Genomic DNA, 25,354 nt, shown 5'->3' with positions numbered 1-25,354 from the left:
TCCATATTGTGACTCATCCAGGACATACGTGGTTTTTTTTTTTTTTTATGTATCTGTTCCTATGATGCAAATGTGAAGATAGCCTTAGTCTATCGGACATGAGGAAAATAGGTGGTGGTCAAGAGCTTTATAAATATGGTGCAGATGTGCCATTGTTAGCACCAATTAAATAAGCAGCAGATAATACTTGCCATTTAAAAAAATAAAATGTATGCAATTCCAGTTGCATCCTCTAGGGGCACTGGCTCTCCATGCGGCCTACGCCATCTAGTCATGACAGTTCCAGAGTTCAGCCTGGTCACAGCTCTACTGTAGTACAAGACGTCTGAACACACAGAGCCGTATCTGAAGAACTCATCATACTAAAGATACAGCTTGAGGAGGAGATAAAGTTTACAGAGGTATTGTAATGTCTGGTATAAGCTGCTGGGCTAATGCATAGATAATAATGATATTCAATGGGCAAAGTCTAACATATAGGAAGTTATTTGAACTTTTTTGTATGCTATTTTCTGTTGATCCCCACCCCCATATTGTATACTGTCATACAGTGTACAAATAACCATGCTAAACAGTGCCCATGTGCCACAAAGTATGGTGCCAATCAACTGTGGGTTAAATAACACTTCCATACAATTGTACAGTGCTTACATTGTTTTTTTCAATATAGTGTAACGTAGTGATGTGTATTGACTTACCTGTTGTTGTATTTCACGGGACGCCGCTCCGTTCCATGCCGCCATGGGGTCATGTGATCTGCACTCTGACAACACAGATCCTACAGCGTCTACTGAAGTAACCGGGTGTCAGTCTCTCAATACAAGTCTACGAGACCCCTATAAAGGCTCTCACAGAATTACATTGAGAGCCTGACTTCCGGTCCAGACGCTAAAGAGCAGCGTCCCGTGAAATACAGCACCAGGTAAGTCAATACACATATCCCCATTACATTTGCAAACGGGGGCAGAAAAAAAGAAATCTGAAGTGCTTCTTTAATGCCACACACTGCCTAAATAAATACCACCATACAGTGCTCAAATAATACCAAAATACAGTGACAAAGTAACAGCTCTGTTCAGAAAGGAATCTAATAACATTGCTATACAATGTCTAATAATATTGCTCTATAATTTAATATTAAGATTCATGGTGATCACGAGCCTCTGGTGCCAGGCGCACTGAGGTGCCCCGTTCAGCAGGTAAAGCTGAGTAGCCATGCACAACCACCCGGACTGCACACCCCTAAGGCTATCCATACACATTAGATGTACAGTATGTCTGCCGAACCCGCCGATCATCTAATGTCATGGTGGCGTCCAGACTCTCCCCCGACAGCAAATGTCGGGGGAAAAAAGGGTCGGGCAGCTGCTTTACTCCTTCTCCCTGTTGAGAACGCATGCACGCTCGGCCAAGCGTGCATGTGTATGGGGGAGTCGGGAGGAATAGCTGTCGGCTGAGCCATCTGAAGTGTATGGCCAGCTTAAGGTTGACCCTGTTTATGGAAAAGGCATAGAGGACCCCTATTAAAAATATACAACTTGATATCAAACTCTAAAGAAGCGGAGGTCAAGATCATGGGTATGTTTTTTTTATTTTCAAATACACATTTTCCCACAATATTTTTTTTTTTAACAAAGTCATCATATTCCATTAACTGTATGGATATCGGCCTAGACTGTTTTTTCAACTATAGAATTGCAACACTTGCAGGAAGCCATTGCCATTTACATGCTTTATTGTAAGAAATATTGTATTACAAATGATGCATTATAAAGACTTATTACTGGGTGCTTTGTAAAGATGATTATCTGTGTCTATGACTTCATTACAAGGGCGGATAGACACAGGAACGCTGGGTACAAGTGTTTTTTGTAAGCATATTCCAGGGCTTAGCTGCTTGAAATGAGTAACTTTAAATATGCTCTGCCACAGTTTAATATATGTAAAAAATATTCTAGAAAAGCATTGTAAAAGACAAATAATGATAATGAATTTTTATTATTTAAAAACAAAACAAAACCCTTTTTCTGTGTTGCCTCCATTGTTTCTACTGCAGAACAGCTTGCGATGGAGGGGTCTGGATGTCAGGCAGTGAGGTTGACAGCTCTGCTGTGAAGCTACAGGCCCTGCTATCTCACAGTCGTCCCCTATCAGTTCACTGTATTCTGGTGCTCGTATGATCACTGCCATAGACAGTGATAATGAAAACTTCTAGATACCAGTCAGCTCTAAATGCGAACAAGATACATTAAGAAAATAATCAGCAAAAAAGTTTCGACTCACATGGACAGCTCATTGATTTTGATAGGCACAATGTAATGCACGTTGTCTCCTGCAGTGGCGCTGCAGGGGAATAGTGTGCTTGTTGCGCAGTGCCCCCAAAAGGGACAGGTGATTGCTGGGACTGTCAGCAGTGGGACGACCTATGATCAGCTTATTTTTCGGAAACCCTTCTAACATAAAGGAATTGTCCAATGCGGACAACCCCTTTAAGCATTGGTCCTGAGTTCCTAAAAAGTGTGGCTGTTACAGAGATCATTGACCGCCATAAGCATCTGCCTGTTCACACTATACATTACTTGCAGCCGAACTATAGGCAAGGTTTTTGTAGACAAACAGGAACAGCTTTCTTAGGGGGGCAGTGAAGGAATAAATGCAATGTAACAAAACACATCTTTTTATATGTCTACAGAAATATGTCCCTAAAAGAGTACCCCAGTTCTTGCGATTGCTTTGTGTCGCTTCCTCCAGCTTCACTCTCACCAGTTATTGTGTTTGCAAAGAACTCAGACCGACCTCGCTTGGAGGTACAGGAGGTTGTGTACTATGGGGCTGCCACATACCCACCAGGGTCAAAGGTTATGGTAAGTGGGTCAACCCCTAGTAGTGAATACTGTTGCTGTTTGACTCTCATTGTGTAATTAATATTTGTGGTTATATGGTTAGTGCACCTACATAGAAGTGGAGCAGGCACCAAAGACACTAGCTGTACTGTTAAGTCGTCCAGCTTGGTTGTGGGGTGCAGAAATAGGTGCTAATGAAATGGGAGTCTGCATCGGGAATGAGGCTGTGTGGACCAAGGAACCAGTAGAAGAGTGTGATGCACTTCTTGGCATGGATTTGATCAGGTAAGAAAATGGACCCCAGCCTCCGTTTCTATTTCTCTTTATCGCCATATTCTCTGCCGTATATACCTTGCTCTCCTGCGGTGTAGATTGGCTCTGGAGCGTGCCCATTCTGCTAAAGGTGCTGTCCAGGTAATCACTGACCTGCTTGCCCAACACGGGCAGGGAGGCAGCTGCAAGGAGGACCCTCAGCCTTTCATGTACCACAACACGTTCTTGCTGTGTGACCGCCTAGAAGTATATGTGCTCGAGACTGCTGGTCCATACTGGGCGGCTGAGAGAATAACAGGTGAGCTTAATAATTCAAAGAATATATGATTGAAGATTAATCCCCTTCAGCTGCCAATGACTAGTAGAATAACAAAATGATATAGCCCCCAAATCTTCACAATCTTCCAATTCTTGGAAAGTTTTTACCACTCTAGCAGGTCCTTAACAAGTAGTAGGTAGCAAGGTGTCCACCCAGAGACAGTGCCCGGTGGTGATAGACAAGGGGCACTTTATTTTATAAACCTTTCATTTTTATTTGGGGGCAGGGTGTCAAATAGATCATTATCAATGTAAAGCCCAAGGGTTGGATCTTTAGGTTAACTTATCAAATATATATATATATCAAACAAATTCAAAACAAATATAAGGGTATGTTAGAGTTTTTTTGCCACGTTTTTTTTTTACGCGCAAACCGCGTCGGAGAATGCGACAAAAAACTTCCGAAAATGCCTCCTATTGGCAGGCGGAGACTTTTTTTCCCGCTAGTGGAAAAACCGTCTTGCGGGGAAAAAGAAGCGAAATGCCCTGCCCTATCTTCGGGTGTTTATGTTTCTGACCTCCCATGAATGGGAGGCAGAGATATCGTATTTCGCTGCATTTTTGCCTGCGGCGCTCAATGACCGTGGGCGAAAAACGCTGCGAAAACTGCGTGCAGGCAGAGCAAATTCTGCCTGCAAAAAACTCCATGTGAACCTACCCTAAGGTGTCAAATGACAGAAAGATAGTCTTTCCTAAACCAAAGGCTACACGTATACAGAGAAATGGCACCAAAAAAAAGAAAACATTTGTAAAAACATGCTATAAAAAGATCTACAACACAAGAAAGAACAACATCCAAAGGTATATAGAAGTAAACAACAAATGGTAATGGGTTAGGCTGGGTTCACACGACCTATTTTCAGACGTAAACGAGGCGTATTATGCCTCGTTTTACGTCTGAAAATAGGGCTACAATACGTCGGCAAACATCTGCCCATTAATTTGAATGGGTTTGCCGACGTATTGTGCAGACGACCTGTCATTTACGCGTCGTCGTTTGACAGCTGTCAAACGACGACGCGTAAATTGACTGCCTCGGCAAAGAAGTGCAGGGCACTTCTTTGCAACGTAATTTGAGCCGTTCTTCATTGAACTCAATGAAGAGCAGCTCAAGATATACGAGCGTTACAGACGCCTCGTATATTACGAGGAGGAGCATTTACGGCTGAAACGACGCAGCTGTTTTCTTCTGTGAACATACCCTAATAGATACAATGGAAGTAAATAGTCTGAAGAAATACATAAATGGAAAGGCAACATGCAAATGGTAAAATACAATGCAGTATATAGTCCAGTATACGTGCCAAGGGCTACAAAGAGGATCAAAATGATAGAGCAAATAAGTAGCTACATAAGTGAACAGTTAGGGCATGACCACACGTGGCGGATTTCCTCCGCAACTGTCCGCATCAATGCCGCACAGAATCTGCGTTGCAGATTCTGCTGCGGATCTGCACAAAATGTGCAGTAAATTGATGCGGACTAGCTGCTGCGGACTGCGGGAAAAGTGCTTCCCTTCTCCCTATCAGTGCAGGATAGAGAGAAGGGACAGCACTTTCCCTAGTGAAAGTAAAAGAATTTCATACTTACCGGCCGTTGTCTTGGTGACGCGTCCCTCTTTCGGCATCCAGCCCGACCTCCCTGGCTGACGCGCCAGTCCATGTGACCGCTGCAGCCTGTGCTTGGCCTGTGATTGGCTGTAGCCGTCACTTAGACTCAAACGTCATCCTGGGAGGCCGGACTGGAGACAGAAGCAGGGAGTTCTCGGTAAGTACGAACTTCATTTTTTTTTACAGATACATGTATATTGGGATCGGTAGTCACTGTCCCGGGTGCAGAAACAGTTACTGCCGATCGCTTAACTCTTTCAGCACCCTGGACAGTGACTATTTACTGACGTCTCCTAGCAACGCTCCCGTCATTACGGGAGCCCCATTGACTTCCTCAGTCTGGCTGTAGACCTAGAAATACATAGGTCCAGCCAGAATGAAGAAATGTCAAGTTAAAAAAGCAAGACGTATCCGCAGCACACATGACATGTGCATGACAGCTGCGGACTTCATTGCGGAACTTTGAATCTCCATTGAAGTCAATGGAGAAATTCCGCCATGAGTCCGCCACTGCTCCGCAACAGACAGAGCATGCTGCGGACACCAAATTCCGCTCCGCAGCCTATGCTCCGCAGCGGAATTTTACGCCTCGTCTAAACGAACACTGCTAAATTAAAGTGTAAGTCAATGGACAAACGGCTCCGCTGCGGATTAACGCTGCGGAGTGTCCGCAGCGGAATTTAAGTGAAATTCCGCCACGTGTGGTCATGCCCTAACCTACCCATGATAGTGTGCATGGAGTGTTTTATGACTACAGCTGGTGAAGACTGGCAAAAATCAATCGGCTCTTTCCTTCTTGCTTATGGGAATCGGGAATCTGATTTTAATGCCTCCCAATCTCCATGCTCAGTGCCAATCCAAATGTAATTTAGGTGTTTGTGGGGAAGGTGAAGGTCCATTTTGCCTTGGGTAGCATATTATTTTGCTCCTGCTTACAAGTAAAGGATTTCCAGAGTACTCTGAGTACATTACATAGTGCACAGTGGAAATTAGAATAAAAGATTTGACGTAATAGTTTTGCCCAATCCTTAGACTAGCGGCAAAGTATGAAAAATAAAAAATCTAATATCTTTTCTACACAGAGGGTGCTCGGAACATTTCTAACCAGCTGAGCATTGGCACATCGATATGGCAGGAGCACCCTCAGCTCCGTTCACATGCCCTGTCACAGGGTTGGTGGAATGGAACTGAAGAATTCAACTTCAGAGCGGTCTATTCTTTAAAAACGCAGCCAGTGCGTATGGAGGCAGCAAAAGCAAGATACAGAGCTGGGCAAGAACTACTGCAGGGACAAAAAGGTAAGGTGGCGAGAAGAGCAATGTTCTGCTCCACAGACAATATCAGTTTTTTTGTTGATTTGATGTAACAAAGTACCTACAACTCCTCTGGTCTTAGTGATAAGGCCTGCTGGCAATGGGGGTGCCACTCACAAGACTGGTATGGTTCAATACCAGAAGGGGATGTCCAAGAAAGTATCTGCAGAAGTACAGAAATTCTATGACAGAATCCATCAGTATATAACAGCCATTATGTAACTGATGTTAAAAAACAAGCCAACTAATCCCAGCTGAAGGCGTATTCACAAATCACTAATTTTATGCACATTTTTGAGCAAAAGCCTTAAGTGGTTTCAAGAGGAATGGCAAATATAAAAGGAAAAACATATATTTCTCCTTCCTTCCAGATCCACTTCTGGCTTTGGTTCAAAAATCTGCATCAAAGTCTGCAACAAGTATGCAATGTGTGAATCTATCCTTAAGGAATTGTGCAGGATTCGAAAAAAAAGCACCATATGCCTTCCCCAGGGGGCTGCCCATCACCCACGAGGGTTACATGCGCCCTGCGTGCCATCAGTTGGGCATCACTGTTCTAAAGGGTTTACTCATTCATTCATAGACCATAGTGAGTCTAACAATGTCACTAATACATATAATTATCTTCTAGGGCACGTAACGGCTGAGTCAATGATGCTGCTTCTGAGAAATAAGGAGAGTGGGATCTGTATGGACTCTGGGGGCTTCCGTACTACATCCAGTATGGTATCCGTGCTTCCTCGCTGTCCTCATTTACCGTGCATCCACCTACTGACTGCTACACCTGATCCATCCAGGTTAGAGATCACTGATGCTACCATTAAATTATAAATGCTGTAAAGTTGTGCAGGGACTTTGTTGTGTTCTTAAAATACCTAAAGTCCATTTTCACTTACTCAGCATTACCTGGCACACCTTCTTTGCACATGCAGCTCAACTTCTTAGATAATCAGATATCCAATAGATTAAAGTGGAGCAAAAATTCTATACTGTTACCTCTTGATCGAGAGCCAATGAAGGTGTCACTTGGTGCAGGGACATTTGAGAAAGAAAATAAGTTTGCCTGAGGGTAACCAATCTACAGATGTGATTTCACTGGCATTACACATGATACTGTGCAGATATAGTTGCGCGTGTGCATTGTTTTATTCAAAAACTGTATGGCTGATTATTCATCTGCCTACGTTTCGTCACAGGTCTGTATTTAAGCCTTTTGTGTTTGGTTCACAAGTGACACAAGTGCCATGGGTATTGTCACCATCTTTTGGAGAAAACGACCCTCTCCGCCAAACACCTCGCTTCCAGACTCAGGTGGACAGAAGGCATGAGCTCTACAAGCACCACCAGAGGGCTCTCGAGGCCTTTGAAGGAAATGAGGTATAAAGGGTGGCATAGTACCACTGAAAAGATATATTTACTAAAACAATATCAGCCACATTGTCAGATACCAATTCTCAGGGAGGAATTTTTCAGGTTATTAAAATTGATGGCCTATTCTTAGGATACGCCATCGATATAAGATGATCGGTAGGGGTCAGACTGTCGGCACCCCCGCCAATAAGCTGTTTGAAGGGGCCGTGGCACTAAGGATAGGCCATCAACTTTAATAACCCGGATAACCCCTTTAAAGCCTATAAGTACGTTTGCAACCATTTTTTTGCTCCAATGAAAATTAAGCAACTTTGCAAATCGTCTTGGTTAAAAATATTCTACTGTTTTATTTATACAGCTCCTATGGGGACCAATGTGTCTCCATGGTTACAGACTACAAACCCTGTTTGTAGTCTAATCCTGCAGCCATGCGTTACTTCACTGCTCCAGACTATACACAGGAGTTTTAGTAGTCTGCAACTATGTAGAGACACAGGTCTGCATAGGAGCTGTATGCAAAAATGGTAACCTATTTTTAATCAAGTGCTCGCAAAATTGCTCATAGCCTTTGATGGTGTTGTCTGGTTGTGCCATACCCAGAAATTAGGGGCTTATTTATGAAAATGTAAGGAAAAGGTAGAGATGTTGGCCAAATCAACCACTCCAGCGGCCATTTAATAGAAGGTTTTAGAAAGTGAAACAACGATGTGGTATATGCATCTCCTCAAACCAAAAGTCACCCCCACAATGCCCTGAACTGAGTCAACTTGTGCTGTATAGGTTTCATCTTCAATTAACTGGAAGGTTCTGGAACAGTGAATGGGTTGGGGTATACGTCAGACATTGCACAATATTTGTCATCCTTTTTAGATTTTAACAAGCTCTACTTTCATCATTCAGAATATGCTTTGCTGAATAGAATAGTATGGACCTTTGTTTTTTTTAACGGTACATTTTTTAATATTTTGAAAGAAAATAAAGATTACAGACATATCGATAATAAAGCAAACATAGGAAGCACTTCAACAGCAAAAAAAAAACAAACAACACAAGGACAAATCCAACAAAAGGACAAATCCAACACAAGGATAGCCATGGGGTACAGACATTATAACCTTGACAAAAATAAGTCAGCCACAAAACCACATCATTTGAAGATACATCAGAATAGTAGTAAGAACCTGTGAAATGAGTAAAATTAGTGTTAACCAGGTGGAGGGGGAACCAAACGTCGACGGGTTGTAGTCCGTATAGGGCTTCCAAAAAAAGGGATAACGAAAACAAAGAAAAAGAAAAGGGGGGGGGGACACAAGGGAAGGGGGTTGGGTTTCCGAGAGAGGGGTCAGAGGGAGATACACTGGGATGGATAAAGGAGGCACCTAGTCGGTTAAACCCCCTAAGAGACGGATGGGAGGCGTGGCAAAGGGAGTGTGACTGCTATATAGCGCCCAAGGTGCCCAGATCTACTCAAACCCCTCCACCCTATCGTGCAACAGGGCTGTACGTTTTTTCATAAACCATGACAGGGGTCTTTTGACTTCAGGGAATTCCAGCCTTAGTTTTTTCCAGGCATCAGCAAGGCTTGTATGGTAGCCAAGAATATAAAGGCGATAAGAGTTTGAACATGCCTGGGGATACCCGGGATACGTTTTTTAAGTAGGGTTTCCCAGGGATTATTAACAAAATTATGACCTATAATGGGGGAAAAAAAAACCTTATCCAAACGGATAGTGTGGAGCTTTGAAGACCAAGATAGTCATAGTCAGAGTTGCCAACTGTTTGTAAATTCCTAGACTGTCCGTAAATATAGGAGGCTTTTTTCCAGTGTCCGTAAAAAAAAGTTGATTTTTTTTTTAAATTGGAAGATCTTGCACAGATTATTGGAATTATCATCATTTTGGAGGTCGCAGCACATGCAGCTAATGTGTTCATATTAGTATTCTAAGCTATAGACATTTATTACTTACAATCTTTATGATTCAATATGGTTTTCCAATTTGTCTGTAAAAAATATTGGCTGTGATTTTTGGATAAATTGTCCTGCAAAGAAGAAAACAATCTGGTTGGCATCCCTAGATAGTATCAATGCAGTCTTACTTTCCATGCAGGATCATCTACAAGACAAGCAAAGGAAGATGGAAGCTGAAAATCTTTTACTGGTCAACAATCTTCTCAGTGGAATAGAGACTCCTGACCTTTCCGACGTGTCTGACCTATTTCTATGCTGCGTGGAGAAGGAACTTGCATTATACAAAGAGGGGAACAATTAACAGTGACTCTCACGCGGCCTTCTTCTGTAGGGTCACTGCACAATGTAATGATATCACTGTTCCAAGCAGTAACAGCAATGATAATTATCTATTTAATACACATGTTGCTAAAACAATTGCCAATTATAACATTCTCTGAAAATCATGACGGTTTTTTTCTAGTACTCTGTGCGCTAGAATTGACTTTGAGTCGAGTGATTGTCAGCTTCTGTGGTGACTGCAGAGTTTTCTTGGTGGGTGCAGATGTTGTCTGCCTTTCATTTTGAGGTCTTGAAGAAGCAGTGGTTGGGCTATGTCCTGCCGAGGTGTTCTCGGACGCCTGCAATGTACTTTTGGTGGGCACAGCGCACATTTTTCTGGTGGAAGGAGCAGATGTAGCCGGTCTCTCTTTCTGAGAAGCAGTAACTGTACCATGAGTTTTTCCTGTAGAAACAGTATTTGTTTTTGGTTGTGGGGCAGAAGGTGGCTTTTTTTCAGAGGAGCTCTTGTTTAGTCCCATAATTGGCTTTCCAGGCCTAGACGGGCAGGATGAGGCAGGTACTTGATTTTTAGACATTGGTTTAGAAGCTGGCATGACAGTGCCATTGTTCTGCTGGTGTTTGAGTTCTTTCTTCATTAAAGTAGAATTCTGATGCCCTTTTTCAGAAATAATAGAATTTTGTGGCTTGGTCGTACAAGATGTTGCTTGCTGCATTGAGAAAAACTCTGCATTGCCAGGGTCATTTCTGGGTGGAATGAGTGACTGTTTATCTAGGGTATCATTGAGCTCGGATAGGCGCTCTTCATGTTCTCTCAGTGCCATGTGCCTTCTCCGATAGGACCTTTGTATCATCTCCTGGCTCATAGATGAGAGACCTGAGAAGAAGAGTGCACCAAAGAGTTGTCCAGGATTAATAAAAACATGGCTGCTATCTTCCAAAAACAGCACCACACCTGTCCACATGTTGTGTGCAGTATTGCAGCTCAGACCCATTTACTTTAATGAAGCCGAGCTGCAATACCAGAAACAACCCATGGACAGGTGTGGTATTGTTTCAGGAAGAAAGCAGCCATGTTTTTCTAATCCTGGACAACCCCTTAATGTTATCAGCACCAGTACTGGATAATGGGTCACTTTATTGCAGTCACATGAGTGTGAGTGTCTGGATGTGGCATTGACACAACTTACTATACCTGAAACATCAAAGGGCTCATCACTGTCATCACTATTACGGTCATCCTCCTCTTCCTCATTGTCACTTAGAGAGCCCTGGTTCACTGAGTCCCTCACCGTCGATCCATCCAGTTGTTGAAGGAAAGGCAAGGCCTCTAGTACGTGCTGCCTGATCAAAGGACCAAACGTAATCAATCAAACCGTTTAGGATCTCATAACGTTTCATGATGGAAACAAGAGAGGAGGAGCTGTGACAACCACACATTTATTTCCATGAAAACGAGAATATTTGTCACAATGGAACTCCTGAATGGTTAACCAACGTTTAAAACAAATGCACAGTTAAAGGCAATGTACACCTTTGAAAACATGTTTTTTATTTTAAATAAAAATGTGTATCAGTGTGATTGGTGCAACTTTCTAATTACATTTTATTAAAGATTATTTGAACTTTTTGAGATACAGCTGTTTGTAGCCTGCATACATAGCAGCTTTATATAGCACTGAAACCGGTATCCGTCAGCGGGACTGAAGGGTTCGGTGTCAGCGGGTCCTGCGTGTCTCTCGCACGCAGGATCGGGCTGTTTTCCGATCAGATCTAAGTTCATAACTTAGATGTGATTGATAACAGGTGGATCCTGCGTGTCAGAAACACGCAGGATCCGCTGTCATTGAACCCGTCAGTGGCGCTGACCTAGCGGATTCAGGTTTTAGCGCACGATACAGCTGCTCTGTACACAGAATACAAAGCAGCTGTATCTCAAAAAGTAAAAAACATTTTTAATACAAGGTTGAAAGAAAGTTGCACCATCACACTGATACACATTTTTATTAAAAAAAAAAGGGAAAAAAACATTTTCAAAGGTGTACATTGCCTTTAAACCAAAGGGGTTGTCCAGGATTAGAGAAAGAGTCTGCTTTTTTTCTAAGTACCATTCTTGTACAATGGCTAAATGGAGCAGAGCTGCAATACCAGAAACAACCAGTGAAAAAGAATGGTGCTGTATCTGTAGGAAAAAATTTAACCCTTTTTTCTAATCCCGGTCAACCCCTTTAAAGGGGTTGTCCGGGCACTGACCGGTTTTTCTAAATGATGACCTATGCACAGTATAGGTCATCATTATATGATCGATGGGGGCCCAACACCCGGACCCTGCACCAATCAGCTGCTCTGGCTACTTCCGGGCACCGATGTTTCTGCCGGAAGCAGATGACTCTCGTCACAGTATAGTGGCCGAGCTGCAGTACTGCAGCTCTGCTCCTATTCAAGTGAATAGGAGCGGAGTTGCAGTTCTGAAGCACGGGCGCTATGCAGTGTACGGAGCCATCTGCTTCCGGCATTGAACACTGCATAACATCCGGCGCCCGGAGGCAGCCGGGACAGCTGATTGGTGCAGGGTCCAGGTGTCGGCCAGTGTTAGGTGTGTGCAACCTGTGCCATTGCACAGGGCGCATCACTCCAGCAGGTGGAAGGGGGTGCTGTGCTGGCTCCCTTCCCCTGCCTGTGTTTCAGAAGAGCCCGGGCCCTGAGACTCTGCAGCTGCCTTTCCGCACGGGCACTTCTTCTGTCAGTGGCGTTTATTTCGTTCCCATGACGAACAGAGCTGCTCCACAACGCCGATGACGGGGATACTTACGTAGGCTGGCGTGATCCAGTGACGTCATCACGCCGGCCTGCGCAGGGTTCCTGTCCCTGCGCCTGGACGGCCTGTTGCCGGGACGCCCCCCCCCCCCCATGCCTGGTGGCACCACTAGCAGCCGCTGCGGCTGCTACAGCGGTAGCGACGCCACATTCAATAGTACAGAAAACTATAGCAGAGTAGGGAGGTATCTCCCTGCTCTGCCATCTTCTAGGCAATAGGCCGTCCAGGCGAAGGGACATGAACTCTGCGCAGGCCGGCGTGATGATGTCACTGGATCACGCCGGCCTACGCCAGTATCCCGTCTTCGGCGTTGTGGAGCAGCTCCGTTCGTCGTGGGAACTAGGTGAATAAAATTTTTGGGTTTGGGGGGCACTGTCTACAAGGGGGAGGTGGGGGGCTGTATGGCAGTCTACAAGGGGGAGGTGGGGGGCTGTATAGCACTGTCTACAGGGGGGATGTAGGAGGCTGTATCGCAATGTCTACAAGGGGGAGGTGGGGGCAGTATGGCACTGTCTACAAGGGGGAGGTGGGGATTATGGCACTGTCTACAAGGGGGAGGTGGGGGAATTATGGCAATGTCTACAAAGGGGAGGTGGGGGATCATGGCACTATCTACAGGGAGGCTGTATGGCACAATCTACAGGGGGCACTATCTACAAGGGGGGCTGCGTGTGGCAGCCAGGAGAGGGGGCATTTTACTGTGTGGGGGCCACTAAGCGGAAATTATACTGCGTAGGCGCATTACAGGGGGCAATATACTGTGTGTGGCACAATTAGAGGACAAAATACTGTGTCCTTGAAGGGGTTATATTATATTATTAAATATTATTGTTATACTGTTTGGGGGGCACTAAAGGGGCATTATACTGTGTGGGGAGCACTAAAGGGGCATTATACTGTGTGGGGTGCACTAAAGGGGCATTATACTGTGTGGGGAGCACTAAAGGGGCATTATACTGTGGGGTGCACTAAAGGGGCATTATACTGTGTGGGGTGCACTAAAGGGGTATTATACTGTGTGGGGAGCACTAAAGGGGCATTCAACTTTTTTTTATGGGGCATTTTTGTTATGATGGGGATGGAGCGCCGAAAGATATTTTTGTACAGGGCGCCATCTATGCTAGGGCTGGCCCTGGTTGGACTCCCACCGATCATATGCTGATGACCAATTCTGTGGATAGGTCATCAGAATGAAAAACCGCCCCCTGCCCGGACAACCCCTTTAAGGGTAAACTACCAGTCTTGTACCACATAGCCTATCTGAAAGCTTATTCATGGATTTAGATGGCTCACCTGTAGTCTGTTGCCTTAGTGCATGGATTTCCGGTAAGGTCCAAGATGAGAAGACTATGAGGTAATTCACCTGTAGAGAGGAAAAAGGCCGCCAAATGACAGGAAGGCCGCACGTGTAAGTGTTATTTGCAGTATGCAGTACACGTTTTAATCTATGAAGATTGAACACGCCACTGACTCACTTGCATCTAGCTTCTTGATCAAATTGTGGGATACGTCCAGGAACTGCAGATTTGTCAAACATTGGAGGTTTTGGATGTGCTGTACTTTATTCGAGGAAAGACTAAGGAACCTTGGAGATAAGTGAGAACTTTTATGCATAAATAAGTAATAATATTAAAACATCAACTAGTTATTAAATGGCCTAGAAGGTAGAAGAATATTGCATGTAGTTCCAGATCACAACTAGGCACTGCAAATCCAGTGATATGTGGCACTTTGCCAGTTCCAGTGTAGCGATACATAAGGAGTTTCCAGTCTAATGCCAATCTAATACTTCTTTTTTTTTTTTGTAAAACATTGTCAATCTAGTACCAAATTGGACACAAAAGCTGGGAGTCAGTTACTAAATAGAGATCAGATACTGCCAATGCCCTAAAGCAACAAGGGCACAAGGTTTGCCAATTCTCACAATGCTGTAGGAAGATATTGAAATACTATTCAGCTATAAAAGATAAAAGTGCCATTCAGATATTATCCACCTTGGAAATATTCAGGTGCGGGCAGGTTTGTGGTGAGCAATACTTAGGCCCTGGCAGCTATATTTAGGGTAATGTTATACAAGATAAGTATTCTTATTGTGATCACATATGCCAGTATACCGATACAGAGGCTGCCCAGTACACTCACCGCAGATTCTTTACAACATCTACATTTTCAATCTTCTTTATTTGATTCTAAAAAAGAGCAAAATTGATGATCACATGACAAGTCATCATGAAGGCTGGCATACCAGTGATCGCTAAAGTTCAGTATAGCAAAATCTATCTATATAAAGGGTAAGAAACGCTTGCAAAACAGTAACATCAATCATAATGTTGTTGGGTCCAGGGGCAGGAGAGTAGCGGCACATGGATAAAGCGGCTGCACCAGCACCTATGTCATGGTAGTGCCATACCTTGGGCCAGGTTCTGGCACTTCCCCTTGGCATTACCTCTGCTTGCCAGTAACTGATTTACATAGAAAGGCGTTCTACACAACAACACGCAGAATAGAGAATAAGAAGGCTATTAACACAGTATCTCCTGGGCTGAAGTCACATTGAAAGCATAGGCTGTAGCATGGGTTGGTAACCTCCTAGGAGACAGGCTATGACTTGTAGGTTGGCATCCATTCTGAATCTGCAGCAAAACCAAGTGGGTGTAAGAACAAAAGAAAACAGGACTAGGTCTGTATCTGAAGTGGTGTCACATAGCAGGATACACCCTTGTGCAGATAACAGGTAAGGTTTCCTCCTGTGTATAGTTGCTGGGGGCAGGTATGGAGTTACCTCTTGTAAGTACAGGCTGTGTGCCTCCTTCACCATCTCCAGATTCTTCAGCGTTGTGATCCCTTCTCTGTCCAGTCTCACTGTGCGTAGTTGGAGTAACGCCTGGAACCTGCAGGGGAACAAGACATGCAGAACTGAATAGAAATCCAAAAATGTGTACACAATAAGACACAGGTTTATTTTGTTTTTCTTTTTTTTAACAAAAATCCCTCCAAAACTGCATAAAAAAAATTATGCAAAACATGTACGTGTGTATACACTTTAATATACTCTGCTTGCTGTCAGTGAATCAACATTCTGAATACCTGTCCTGATCATGTCCAACTTGACACATATTGCAGGGCTCGCTACAAGAGAGAGCTCTCATATCCTTTGGAAACAATAATGTTTCTACTCGTTGACAGCAAGCAGAGATCAAGAAAATGGCAAGGAATTGAAACAAAGTACATTTGATATTTGCAAATATGCTTTATGCACATAAAGCCAGAAAAAACTTTTAATTTAGTCATTTACATACACAATTCAAACCAGTACTCTGGTGAAAGCTCCCTGGACACGTTGCATATTAGCTGCGGATTTACCGTAGGCAAATCCGCAGCAGAATGCAGTACCAACCATCTAGATGAGATTTAAACAAATCTCATCTACATAATGCAGAATTTTTCCGCATGGAATTGACCTGTGGTGTGGATTTTTAAATCTGCAGCATGTCAATTTCTGCTGCGGATTCTAACCGCAGATTTCACCCCTTTCAATGAGAGCTGCCTGATGGGAGTTTCTTACAAGTTTCGACAGGTTCAACAAATTACTCTTCTTCTTTTTATAATTAAAAATTAAGATTTTTTTTTAATATACTTTGTGAATCAATTTCTCACAGCTTTGAAGTTCTCAGTTTGCAGTCATGGTCATGTGGTGATCACACCAGTGATCGGCTCATTACAATAGAGAGATCTCATAACTGAAGTGAAATTGTAATGAGCCATGCAGCTGTCGAAGCATCACGCAATCAGGACAAGATTTCAACCAATGAAGCATCACATTCACTGACAGGAAGCATGGATCTTGAAATCGGAAAAATTGATACACAAAGTATATTCCAGAGTTGCAAAACTTTAGATTATACAATGAATAAGCTTTATTTGCTGTACCCGGAAACCCCTATGTCCAGTGGTATGGACAAAAAATTATAATAATCCTGCATAATTGTCAGGGGATCTCCTATAAAAATGCTTTAGTTGGAACATTATTCTATCCTATTTTAACCTGCAGTTCACTGACGTCTGTGAAAGAAGCCACTGAATCCCACATATGGAGTAATGTCATGTGACCACGGAACTACATTACCCAGCAGGTCTAGCAGGCAGGTAATTGACTAAAGGGCAATCAATACATGACTATATATTACTCATCCATGTTCACGTGCATTAAATATGTGCCCAATTCCATAGCATTAACAGTAGCAGCAAAGTGGATGAAATGTTCCAAATCTCAGGATCACACTGCGGAAATAAATTGCAGAAAATTTGTGCGGAAAGTGTTCTACGGTGCGACTTTTATGCTGCGTATTCTATGCGGAGATGCTGCGTGTTTGGCCCATAGACTTCATTGGATAGCATAAATTCTAGACTAAAAATTGCAAGTTGAGTTGTGTCGCAGTTTGTACAGCTATTCCGTAATGGAATCGCAATAAAAACCGCTAGAAATCCACAGGTGCACATTAAGGTTGTTACAGTCAATGCTTTACACTAAATACGTCGTATTTGCTGCGGATTTCTGGGACTGATTGACCTGCGTTTTTTTTTTAGATTCCGCCGCAGATTTACTGTTGTCCAATATCTGCCTATAGGAGCATATCCTAAATAAAGAGCTTTTCTGCTAAAAATACAATTCTGTATCTATAAGGGCCTGTTCACATCAGCGTTCGGGTTCTGTTCATCGGTTCCGTTCAACCTTTCCATCAGAGCAACTGATGAACTGAAAGTCGAACGTAAACTACTGCTTCCGTTTGCATTACCTTTCATTTCAATGGTAATGCTTCCGTTATACTTGGTTTCAGTTCGTTTCCGTTCCGTAAAGTCACCATTTTTTTCACGGAAACATAAGCGCAGTCGACGGCACTATTATTTCCATGGAAAAAATGTAAACTTTACGGAACGGAAACAAACTGAAAGGGAAGAATTACCAATAAAATCAATGGTAATGCAAACAGAGGCGATAGTTTCCATTCGGCTTTCCGTTCATCGGTTCCTCTGACGGATAGGTTGAATAGAACTGATGAACGGAACCCGAACATTGATGTGAACAGGCCCTAAAGCTTGATGACCATAAATATATCAGTTTCCATAGAGGTTGTAGTTTAGAATCCTGCAAATCTGACTCTGCAGTGATACATCCTCTGTCCACATTGCTGCATAATTGGGCCTCATTCAGATGGGTGTATTGTACCCGTGGTTACTTGTCCATATTTCAGGTGTAACCCCCATACAATCCTACTGAATCAAACTTACAGAACCATAGACCCTTACATCCAGAATATGGACTGTTAAAGATGTGAAAAATACACCCGTCTGAATGAGACCGGCAGGCATGTAATTCTGGAAAAACTGGTTGATAACCCATATGGCAGCTGGTCATGGTCATCATATTGGTAGTCACTCAGCTTTCCCAGAAATGGATATAACTAAAAAAAACTGTTGGATACAATTTTAAGAGGACGTTCCACTTGTTTGTTTGTTTGTTTGTTTGTTTTGTCCATCACATAACCTGAAAGTGAACAATTAAGATTCATAATAAATGACAGCAAGCAGAGATCTTGACATCTGTACGGAATGTATGTTAAAAAAATTAAACTTTTCTTTATTAAAAATACATTTATTTGCTGGAACTAGAATACATAGATATTTGTTTTACCATTGATAATATACTTACAACTCTCCCTGTGTCTCTCCATGTATAGAAGGCTGTAGATTCCTCCTCACTATGATACTTAGAATGGACGCTTCATCCTCCCTGTCCCCTGTAGTGAGACATCAGAATATAACACACTGTAATAAATGTCCGGTAGTCCCCCTGTCACTGTCACACTCACCCCCTGCCATGTTGTGTTATACTTCTATATTACAGTATATGTGTAAGTACAAGCTTCCTCCACGTCCATGCGCGTCCTTTCGTTGCTAGGAAACCGCCGGATGCCGGCTCCCAGAAGGCAGTGCGTCACTCCTTCACTTCCGGAAGAATGGCGGCGACCCTGGTTAGAGGAGCTGCCCGGGAGCTTGGTGAGAATTAGAACACGTGACTTATGTGGGACCTACGGGGAGGTTTGAAGGTCGCAGGTTAATGACGGGCACAGTCTGGGCAGACGCTGATTGCCAGTAATGTCGGCGGGACTGCAGCAACACAAGTGACCCCACATGGGTGGCACTGGTGACCTGTCAGTGCGGGGCTGCTGGAGTCCCTGTCATCACTGTATTAGGGCTGCATTGATGCTTGTCTTGTGCTGCCCACCAGAGGGGGTTGGCACAATTAGGGTTGCATGTACCGTTGGTTATTGTGTATTTTCACCTGCACAGTTGGAGTATAAGTCCTGTCACATATCTGACCTATGACTATGGAGTAGACTTGTTGCAGTTTAACCCTTTTCTGCAAGTTTCTGGAGCTGACGGGATGTACTTGCCACACGGCGCTGTGCTGTTTGGCCCCGGGCCTGAGACATGGCCTTAAAGGATGCCTGCTGTGATCACATCTGCATTGGAGGCTTCTATCACCCAACCGGACAAAAAAATTAAATAAAACGCAGCATGCGGCACTATTTTGTCTGGTAAAACGATGGACGCCATGACGGAAACCTGACAGACCCAATTATGGTCAACAGGGTCCGTCATGCAACAGATTTGACATTTTCGTTGTTCTGCAATTTGACGGAGCAGTACAAAGGAGCCTAAGGGCCTGTTCACACCTGCTCTGGCATAATTGGTATTGTCGTAACAACTCACACTATACATTAACACGTTGTTTATCCCGTGCCGCGAGCACCATTAAAGCTAACAAACCATGCCAGGATTGGCCCTATGTACCCAAAAATGGTAGCAATGCCGCAAATAAACAAGCTCTTATGAAGAAATAAAAAAGTCAAAAGTTTAACGGATACCATTACACACTGGTGGTGGATGCCACTGTTAGGCATCCGTCACATCCTACGTTTTACCTAACATTTTTACCGATGTATACATCAATTGTAGGCAAAAAAACGTGATGTGAACACAGCCTAAGAATGCTTTGTGCTGCACAATACAACATTGCTGTGACGTTATGTGCCATCTACGACTATTGTGAGACCATTGTCCTCTGTAAGACTGAGTTCACATGTCGCAGATTGCAATTCAAAAGGATGAGATCTGCGTAGAATCCGCAACTAGATCCAAGACGTGTAAACTCAGCCAAAAAATAAGTGGAGGGATTTTTATTCATGGAGAGAGAAAGTGTTGTTTTCCTCAGGAGATCTAGGAAAAGGTGAACATGGTCGAGATGATCTTCTTTCCCCTTTTCATGTTGATTCTTCTGGGTACTTCGATGTATTGACAATATCCTTCTGTTTTCCTCTTCCTCAGCCTGGCTCCCTTCCCTCCAGTGCGTCCGCCATCGCTCCAAAGCTGTGACCCGTCACAAAAAGGCCATTCACTTCGAGAGGCAGAAGATTTTGGCACTTACCAAATACATTGCACCTAAACCAGCTGTAAGCGAAAGCTGTGTGAAACCCAAGGTCAAAGCGGAGGACACCAGCAAGGTAACAATGAGATGTAGAAGAAAAGACGCTTGTAGCATGGTCTCTGACCAATGGAAAAATATGTTCTTACTATCTATTGGTTTGAAGGGAACATTTGTTTGAGTGTGTCCAATTTTGAACATCATTGTACAGTGTGATTGTACTGATCTTAAGTTTCAGCCTTTATATATCCAGAGATGTTCCCCATTGGAAACAGTCAGCAAGCTTGTCATCAGACACTCCACTAACCGCTTAGCTCAACTACAATAATGCAGTGGACTTGATGTAAATTACTGTACGGTCCCTTATGCACTTCCCAGAATTCAAATTATCAGAGCAATCTCCTGAGAATGCGAGAAATTCGGAGAGATTTCCGCTCTGCAGCCTGCAGAACTTTGACTGCAGCTCTGGACTATAATAAAGCTGTAAATCCGGATCGGTCCCAGATAATGAATGCATCGGATTTACTACGTGCAGGAACTTTCAGAGACCAGAAGCAGTTGCTTCTCGTCACTAAGGCTACATTCACACGACAGTGAAAAACGACATGCGCCGGCCGTTTTCGTAACGGCCGTCACACGGCCGTTTTCAGAGCAATAGAGTTCTATGGGTGTATTCACATGGCCGTTTTTTTTTAACGACCCGTGAAAACTGGCCATAAAAATATAGGACGTCCTATTTTTGGCCGATTTGACGGCCCCACGGCTCCCATAGAAGTCAATGGATCAGTTTTTAACGGCCGTTTTTTATGGATCAATCCTTGTAATGGGCTAGTAAAAACATATCCTGGCTGAGGATTCCCCGCACACAGCGATACTTTGAGCGCTGAGCCCAGGGAAGCCCTTGACATTACTATCCATATATGGACAGTGATGTCGGGCTTTCCACTGTGGAGTCTCCGGCCAGAGCATTGTGAGATCTCCGGCTGGGTACTCCTGTCTCCCTCTAACAACCCCTGTAGATTTGCGACACAAACCCCCCCTCCAGATAGCGCCGCTGTGGCTCCTTGAAGGAGCGGAATCCCTGGCCGACGCTCTGGCCGTGGGATTCCGCTACTAGAGAAGCCCCTGGCGTCACTGTCCATATATGGACAGAGACATCAGCGTCTCCCTCTAGGAGTGAAATCCCCGGCCAGTGTGACTCCGCTCCAACAGGGAGCTGCAGTGCCGCTATCTATAGGGGTGCCGCTTTCTGCATGGGGGAGTGCTTTCTACAGGGGGGGGGGGGTGCTATCTACAGGGGTGAGGCGCTATCTGCATGGGTACTGTGGCACTATATGGGGGTGTGACTAACTACAGGGGACACTGTTGTGCTATCTACATGGGCAGTGTGGCATTATGAGGGAACTGGCACTTTATATGTTGGCACTATGTCATTTTATATGTGGGCACTGTGGCACTATCTGCAGGGTCATTGCAGCACTATCTACGTGGGCACTGTGGTGTTTTCAGGGGGTTTGGACAATAAAACCAACAAATTAAATACATCAGTTTTTTCAATGGCCATGAAAAATTGGTGAAAGACGGACTGGAAATGGATGAAAATTTGGAGACACACTGACGCAAAACAGCCATGAAAAACTGACAGTTGATCGGGTTTTACTGGCCATTTTTTTCACAGTCGTGTGAATATAGCCTTATGATAGAGCAGCTACTTTTATGACCTGGTCTTTGACATTGATTGCATGGAAGGAGCTGCAGGTACTGTTAGGCTGGATTCACACGAGCGTAAAGGACGGAACGTATTTCGGTCGCAAGTCCCGGACAGAACACACTGCAGGGAGCCGGGCTCCTAGCATCATAGTTATGTACAACGCTAGGAGTCCCTGCCTCGCTGCAGGACAACTGTCCCGTACTGTAATCATGTTTTCAGTACGGGACAGCAGTTCCACGGAGAGGCAGGGACTCCTAGCGTCGTACATAACTATGATGCTAGGAGCCCGGCTCCCTGCACTGTGTTCGGTCCGGGATTAGTGGCCGAAAATACATTCCGTCCTTTACGGACCGAACATGCTCGTGTGAATCCAGCCTTAGAGAGGCAGCCGCTCTGTGTTGTAACTGATCAGAGGACCCCATCTTAGATCTGGACCTGTAGGGGCTGCCAGAGAACACAGTAAGGAGCAGACACACACTGTGACATGTATTACATGTATACATCAAGTTCTAGGGGTGCCTGTATCCTCTGGCTCACGTTGATGCAGCTGCTTTATAGCAAATCCGATCCACGTGCATTGACTTTCTAACGCAGGTGAAAATTGCATGCCTGATCATGTTTTTATAGCCATTTTGTGCCAGTCCGTGCCCTGTTAAAATGAATGAAGCCGTTTAAACGAAAGAAACGGTGCGTGCGTTTTTGTTACCTCCAAAATATGTATTGGAACTAGAAATGAGAAATGTAAAGGTATATTCACATATGGCAGATTTGTTGCAGACATTTCTACAACTGTCCCATTCTTCTGAGTGGGGCTTGCTGAAATCCATACAGCTGCTGAAGCAACCCCATGCAGGTGAAAGGAACAGGTTTCAGTCACACAAATTTCCTAAACAAATCTGCTGCATGTGATATAACTTTGGAGTATTATTACACGGCCCGACGTGGGCCGTGTAAACGAACGCCGATCAACAAGTCAGCTCGTTGATCTGGCTTGACGAATCGAGTAACATAATTTACTAGGAGAGACAGGAATGCGGTGCTATCTGTTCTTACATCATTTACTAGGAGACACAGCAAGCAAGTACTATCTGTGCCTACATAATTTTGTAGGCAAAAGGATGTACAGCTCCATGACCATCGCATTACATTAAAACCTAAGCACAGACCTGCTGATCGCCCCATAGCGATAGTAAGTGTATAGACCTATAAAAAAGGTAATACAACGAAGACCACACTATTCTAGTGGAAATATATATGGATTATAATAAAAATAAAACGTCACCAGTTTTTCTTTACATATGAGTGAAGATGCATCGTTTATATTTCAGGAAAACTTACTGGAGAAGTTTCTGTGTTCTCAGCTAGAGAATGTCATCCAGGAGAGTAAGATGTTGGTTGTCTTTCAGCGCAATTCAATTGGATCTGACAATTTTTTACATCTCAGACACAGACTCCACAAGCATGAGCTCTACATTAAGGTTTTCCCCCTCCAGGTATTGATGATGATAAAAATATTTAAAAAAAAAAAATACTTTAAAAAAATGTGATACAGGGGTTCAGGCCTTGACTGGTTATCCCTAGCAGTTTATGTCTGTACACAGGTCCTCAGAAAGATTCTCGGCCAGTCGCACCTTCAGGCGTTGCTACCATTGTTTATGGGGCATACTTTCCTGGTAGTGAGTCCACATGCCAGAGTGAAGGAAATGTTGCAGGCAATACGGCCCACTCCACAGATACAACTTCTGGGTAAGTACCCGATCAGAATTCGTGCTCAGGGGCTGTCTGTTGTACAAAATATTTCAAATATATCAAAGGATTGCTTTGTCCTAATAGTTTCTGTCAAATATATTTATCGCCTTTGCTTTTGATCGCCTACTAGACACGTTGCACATCCATTTGGGTTATATAAGGAGGCCATTCTACATGAGGGGGCTGCAATTAAAATGATGGGACTCTGCAGGTCTGCTGCAATGCCCGAAGGTATCATTAGTAGGAAAAGCAAAAACAATAAGCAGACTGCGCGACAGCCATAGTAGCATTACCTGTGCTGCAGCAGCAAGTCATCCCCATGTAGCTCTAGCCTTCTCAGGGTATGTTCACACGCTTAGCAAAAAACGTCTGAAAATACGGAACTATTTTCAAGGGAAAACGGCTCCTGATTTTCAGCCATCTTTTTTTTTATTTTTATCAAACAAGTGTTTTTTACGGCCGCAATGAAAAACGGCTCAAGAAGTGACATGCACTTCTTTTTCGCGGGCGGTTTTTTAAACGTCCGTTTTTCAAAACGGCCACGTAAAAAAAAACTCCCCGTCGGAACATAACACTGTTTTTTCCCATTGAAATCAATTGGCAGATTTTTCGGCCGTTTATGGCTGAAAATAAGCCGTATGAACATAACCTTACAGTATCAAGGACCCATCTCTACAACTTTACTGGATCTTTCCCCATTGGCCAAAGAGATCAAGTCTTCAGTGATCAGTGTAAATATATCTAAGCTGTTGACTCCTGAAGACAACCCCTTTCCATGTGCTCCATTAAGGCATATTGACATCATGGGGATGTTGGAAGCACGTGACCCCTCCCCCCCGCCCCGCGATGAGCCACAATGGAGATCCGTACAGGAGGACTCGATCCATCCATGCATTAATTGTATGGCTGTTCATTTGAATGGCCACCATGTAAGGCTACATTTTCCCTGCAGCTGCCTGAGATCTCTGGCCACAAGCCTCTCCCCCTAGCAATAACAGCTGATCGTCATGGGTTAGAGAAGCCGAACCTGCGGTGATCTGCTAATTGCCGCATCGGCTTCCATTTGTAAAATGGTTGTCTTTCGTGAGACAGGCCCTTTAATTCAGACTCGATGGCGATGTCACTACAAAGACATTCGTTATTGTGCATTGCGACTACCTCTCCGTCTGATGGCCACAGAGAAATGCTTTACTTAAAATGTACATTGGACAAATGCAAAGGGAAAACTTATTTAAAGGTAGGATACCTTGTATTGAACACTGTACCCTATGCAGATTTTTTTTTTCCCATAGGAGCCTGTATTGAAAACAGACTACTGAGCAAACAAGGAATTGTAAACTATTCTAAATTGCCGAGCAAGGAGTTGTTGCAGGGTGAGATTGTAGGAACGCTGACCACGCTTACCGCGCAAACTTCACATTTCTTGACTCATCATTCTGCACAGCTATGCAGCGTGCTGGAGAAGCATAGCAAAGAAGAAGGCAAAGAAACAAAGGGTAATTGAGAAACCCCAAAATATTGATAAGACTTTATAATAAAAATGTGTAATGAAAACGATATTGTGTATAAAATATTTTATTAGCAACACCATGGAGTACATGGGGTGTAAGGTCT

The 25,354-nt window shown here is 43.7% G+C and overlaps 3 protein-coding genes across 4 annotated transcripts; 2 read left to right on the top strand and 1 right to left on the bottom strand.

Moving 5' to 3' along the window:
- Positions 1-264: 264 nt before the first annotated feature.
- On the top strand, positions 265-10,143 carry SCRN2 (secernin 2). The gene is made up of 8 exons (XM_075846291.1): positions 265-401; positions 2,693-2,864; positions 2,947-3,128; positions 3,215-3,414; positions 6,127-6,342; positions 6,989-7,154; positions 7,554-7,734; positions 9,837-10,143. The coding sequence occupies exons 2-8, from the start codon at positions 2,697-2,699 to the stop codon at positions 9,996-9,998; spliced, it is 1,275 nt and encodes a 424-aa protein (XP_075702406.1). The 5' UTR covers positions 265-401; positions 2,693-2,696; the 3' UTR covers positions 9,999-10,143.
- Positions 8,682-18,793, bottom strand: LRRC46 (leucine rich repeat containing 46). Of its 2 annotated transcripts, none has more exons than XM_075846289.1 (8): positions 18,665-18,793; positions 18,505-18,592; positions 15,577-15,685; positions 14,937-14,983; positions 14,270-14,379; positions 14,088-14,157; positions 11,172-11,320; positions 8,682-10,853 (listed from the first exon to the last, which is right to left on the bottom strand). In XM_075846289.1, the coding sequence occupies exons 1-8, from the start codon at positions 18,672-18,674 to the stop codon at positions 10,141-10,143; spliced, it is 1,296 nt and encodes a 431-aa protein (XP_075702404.1). In that variant the 5' UTR covers positions 18,675-18,793; the 3' UTR covers positions 8,682-10,140. The 2 variants fall into 2 exon arrangements, with proteins under 2 accessions (XP_075702404.1, XP_075702405.1); XM_075846290.1 differs by having other exon boundaries at positions 18,698-18,783.
- MRPL10 (mitochondrial ribosomal protein L10) lies at positions 18,758-25,297 on the top strand. Its single transcript, XM_075846292.1, has 5 exons — positions 18,758-18,851; positions 20,184-20,359; positions 23,320-23,484; positions 23,593-23,737; positions 25,033-25,297. Exons 1-5 carry the CDS (start codon positions 18,812-18,814, stop codon positions 25,242-25,244), a joined length of 738 nt encoding a protein of 245 aa, XP_075702407.1. The 5' UTR covers positions 18,758-18,811; the 3' UTR covers positions 25,245-25,297.
- Positions 25,298-25,354: the final 57 nt, after the last annotated feature.

This window comes from Rhinoderma darwinii, chromosome 13, assembly GCF_050947455.1.
Source record: "Rhinoderma darwinii isolate aRhiDar2 chromosome 13, aRhiDar2.hap1, whole genome shotgun sequence".
Lineage (NCBI taxonomy): Eukaryota > Metazoa > Chordata > Amphibia > Anura > Rhinodermatidae > Rhinoderma > Rhinoderma darwinii.
This window is presented reverse-complemented; position numbering and strand designations above follow the sequence as displayed.

What these genes read in the sequence shown, in the direction of transcription:
- SCRN2 (XM_075846291.1), top strand. Translation starts at nt 2,697, where the DNA reads ATGTCCCTAAAAGAGTACCCCAGTTCTTGCGATTGCTTTGTGTCGCTT. An exon ending in CACCAGGGTCAAAGGTTATG is followed by an intron (nt 2,865 to 2,946) that starts GTAAGTGGGTCA and finishes TTATATGGTTAG; the next exon opens with TGCACCTACATAGAAGTGGA. An exon ending in GGCGGCTGAGAGAATAACAG is followed by an intron (nt 3,415 to 6,126) that starts GTGAGCTTAATA and finishes TTTTCTACACAG; the next exon opens with AGGGTGCTCGGAACATTTCT.
- LRRC46 (XM_075846289.1), bottom strand. An exon ending in GGAGAGACACAGGGAGAGTT is followed by an intron (nt 15,686 to 18,504) that starts GTAAGTATATTA and finishes GTTCCCCTGCAG; the next exon opens with GTTCCAGGCGTTACTCCAAC. An exon ending in ACAGCCTGTACTTACAAGAG is followed by an intron (nt 14,984 to 15,576) that starts GTAACTCCATAC and finishes GCTCTTTTTTAG; the next exon opens with AATCAAATAAAGAAGATTGA.
- MRPL10 (XM_075846292.1), top strand. Translation starts at nt 18,812, where the DNA reads ATGGCGGCGACCCTGGTTAGAGGAGCTGCCCGGGAGCTTG. An exon ending in AGGAGCTGCCCGGGAGCTTG is followed by an intron (nt 18,852 to 20,183) that starts GTGAGAATTAGA and finishes CCTCTTCCTCAG; the next exon opens with CCTGGCTCCCTTCCCTCCAG. An exon ending in AAGCGGAGGACACCAGCAAG is followed by an intron (nt 20,360 to 23,319) that starts GTAACAATGAGA and finishes TTTATATTTCAG; the next exon opens with GAAAACTTACTGGAGAAGTT.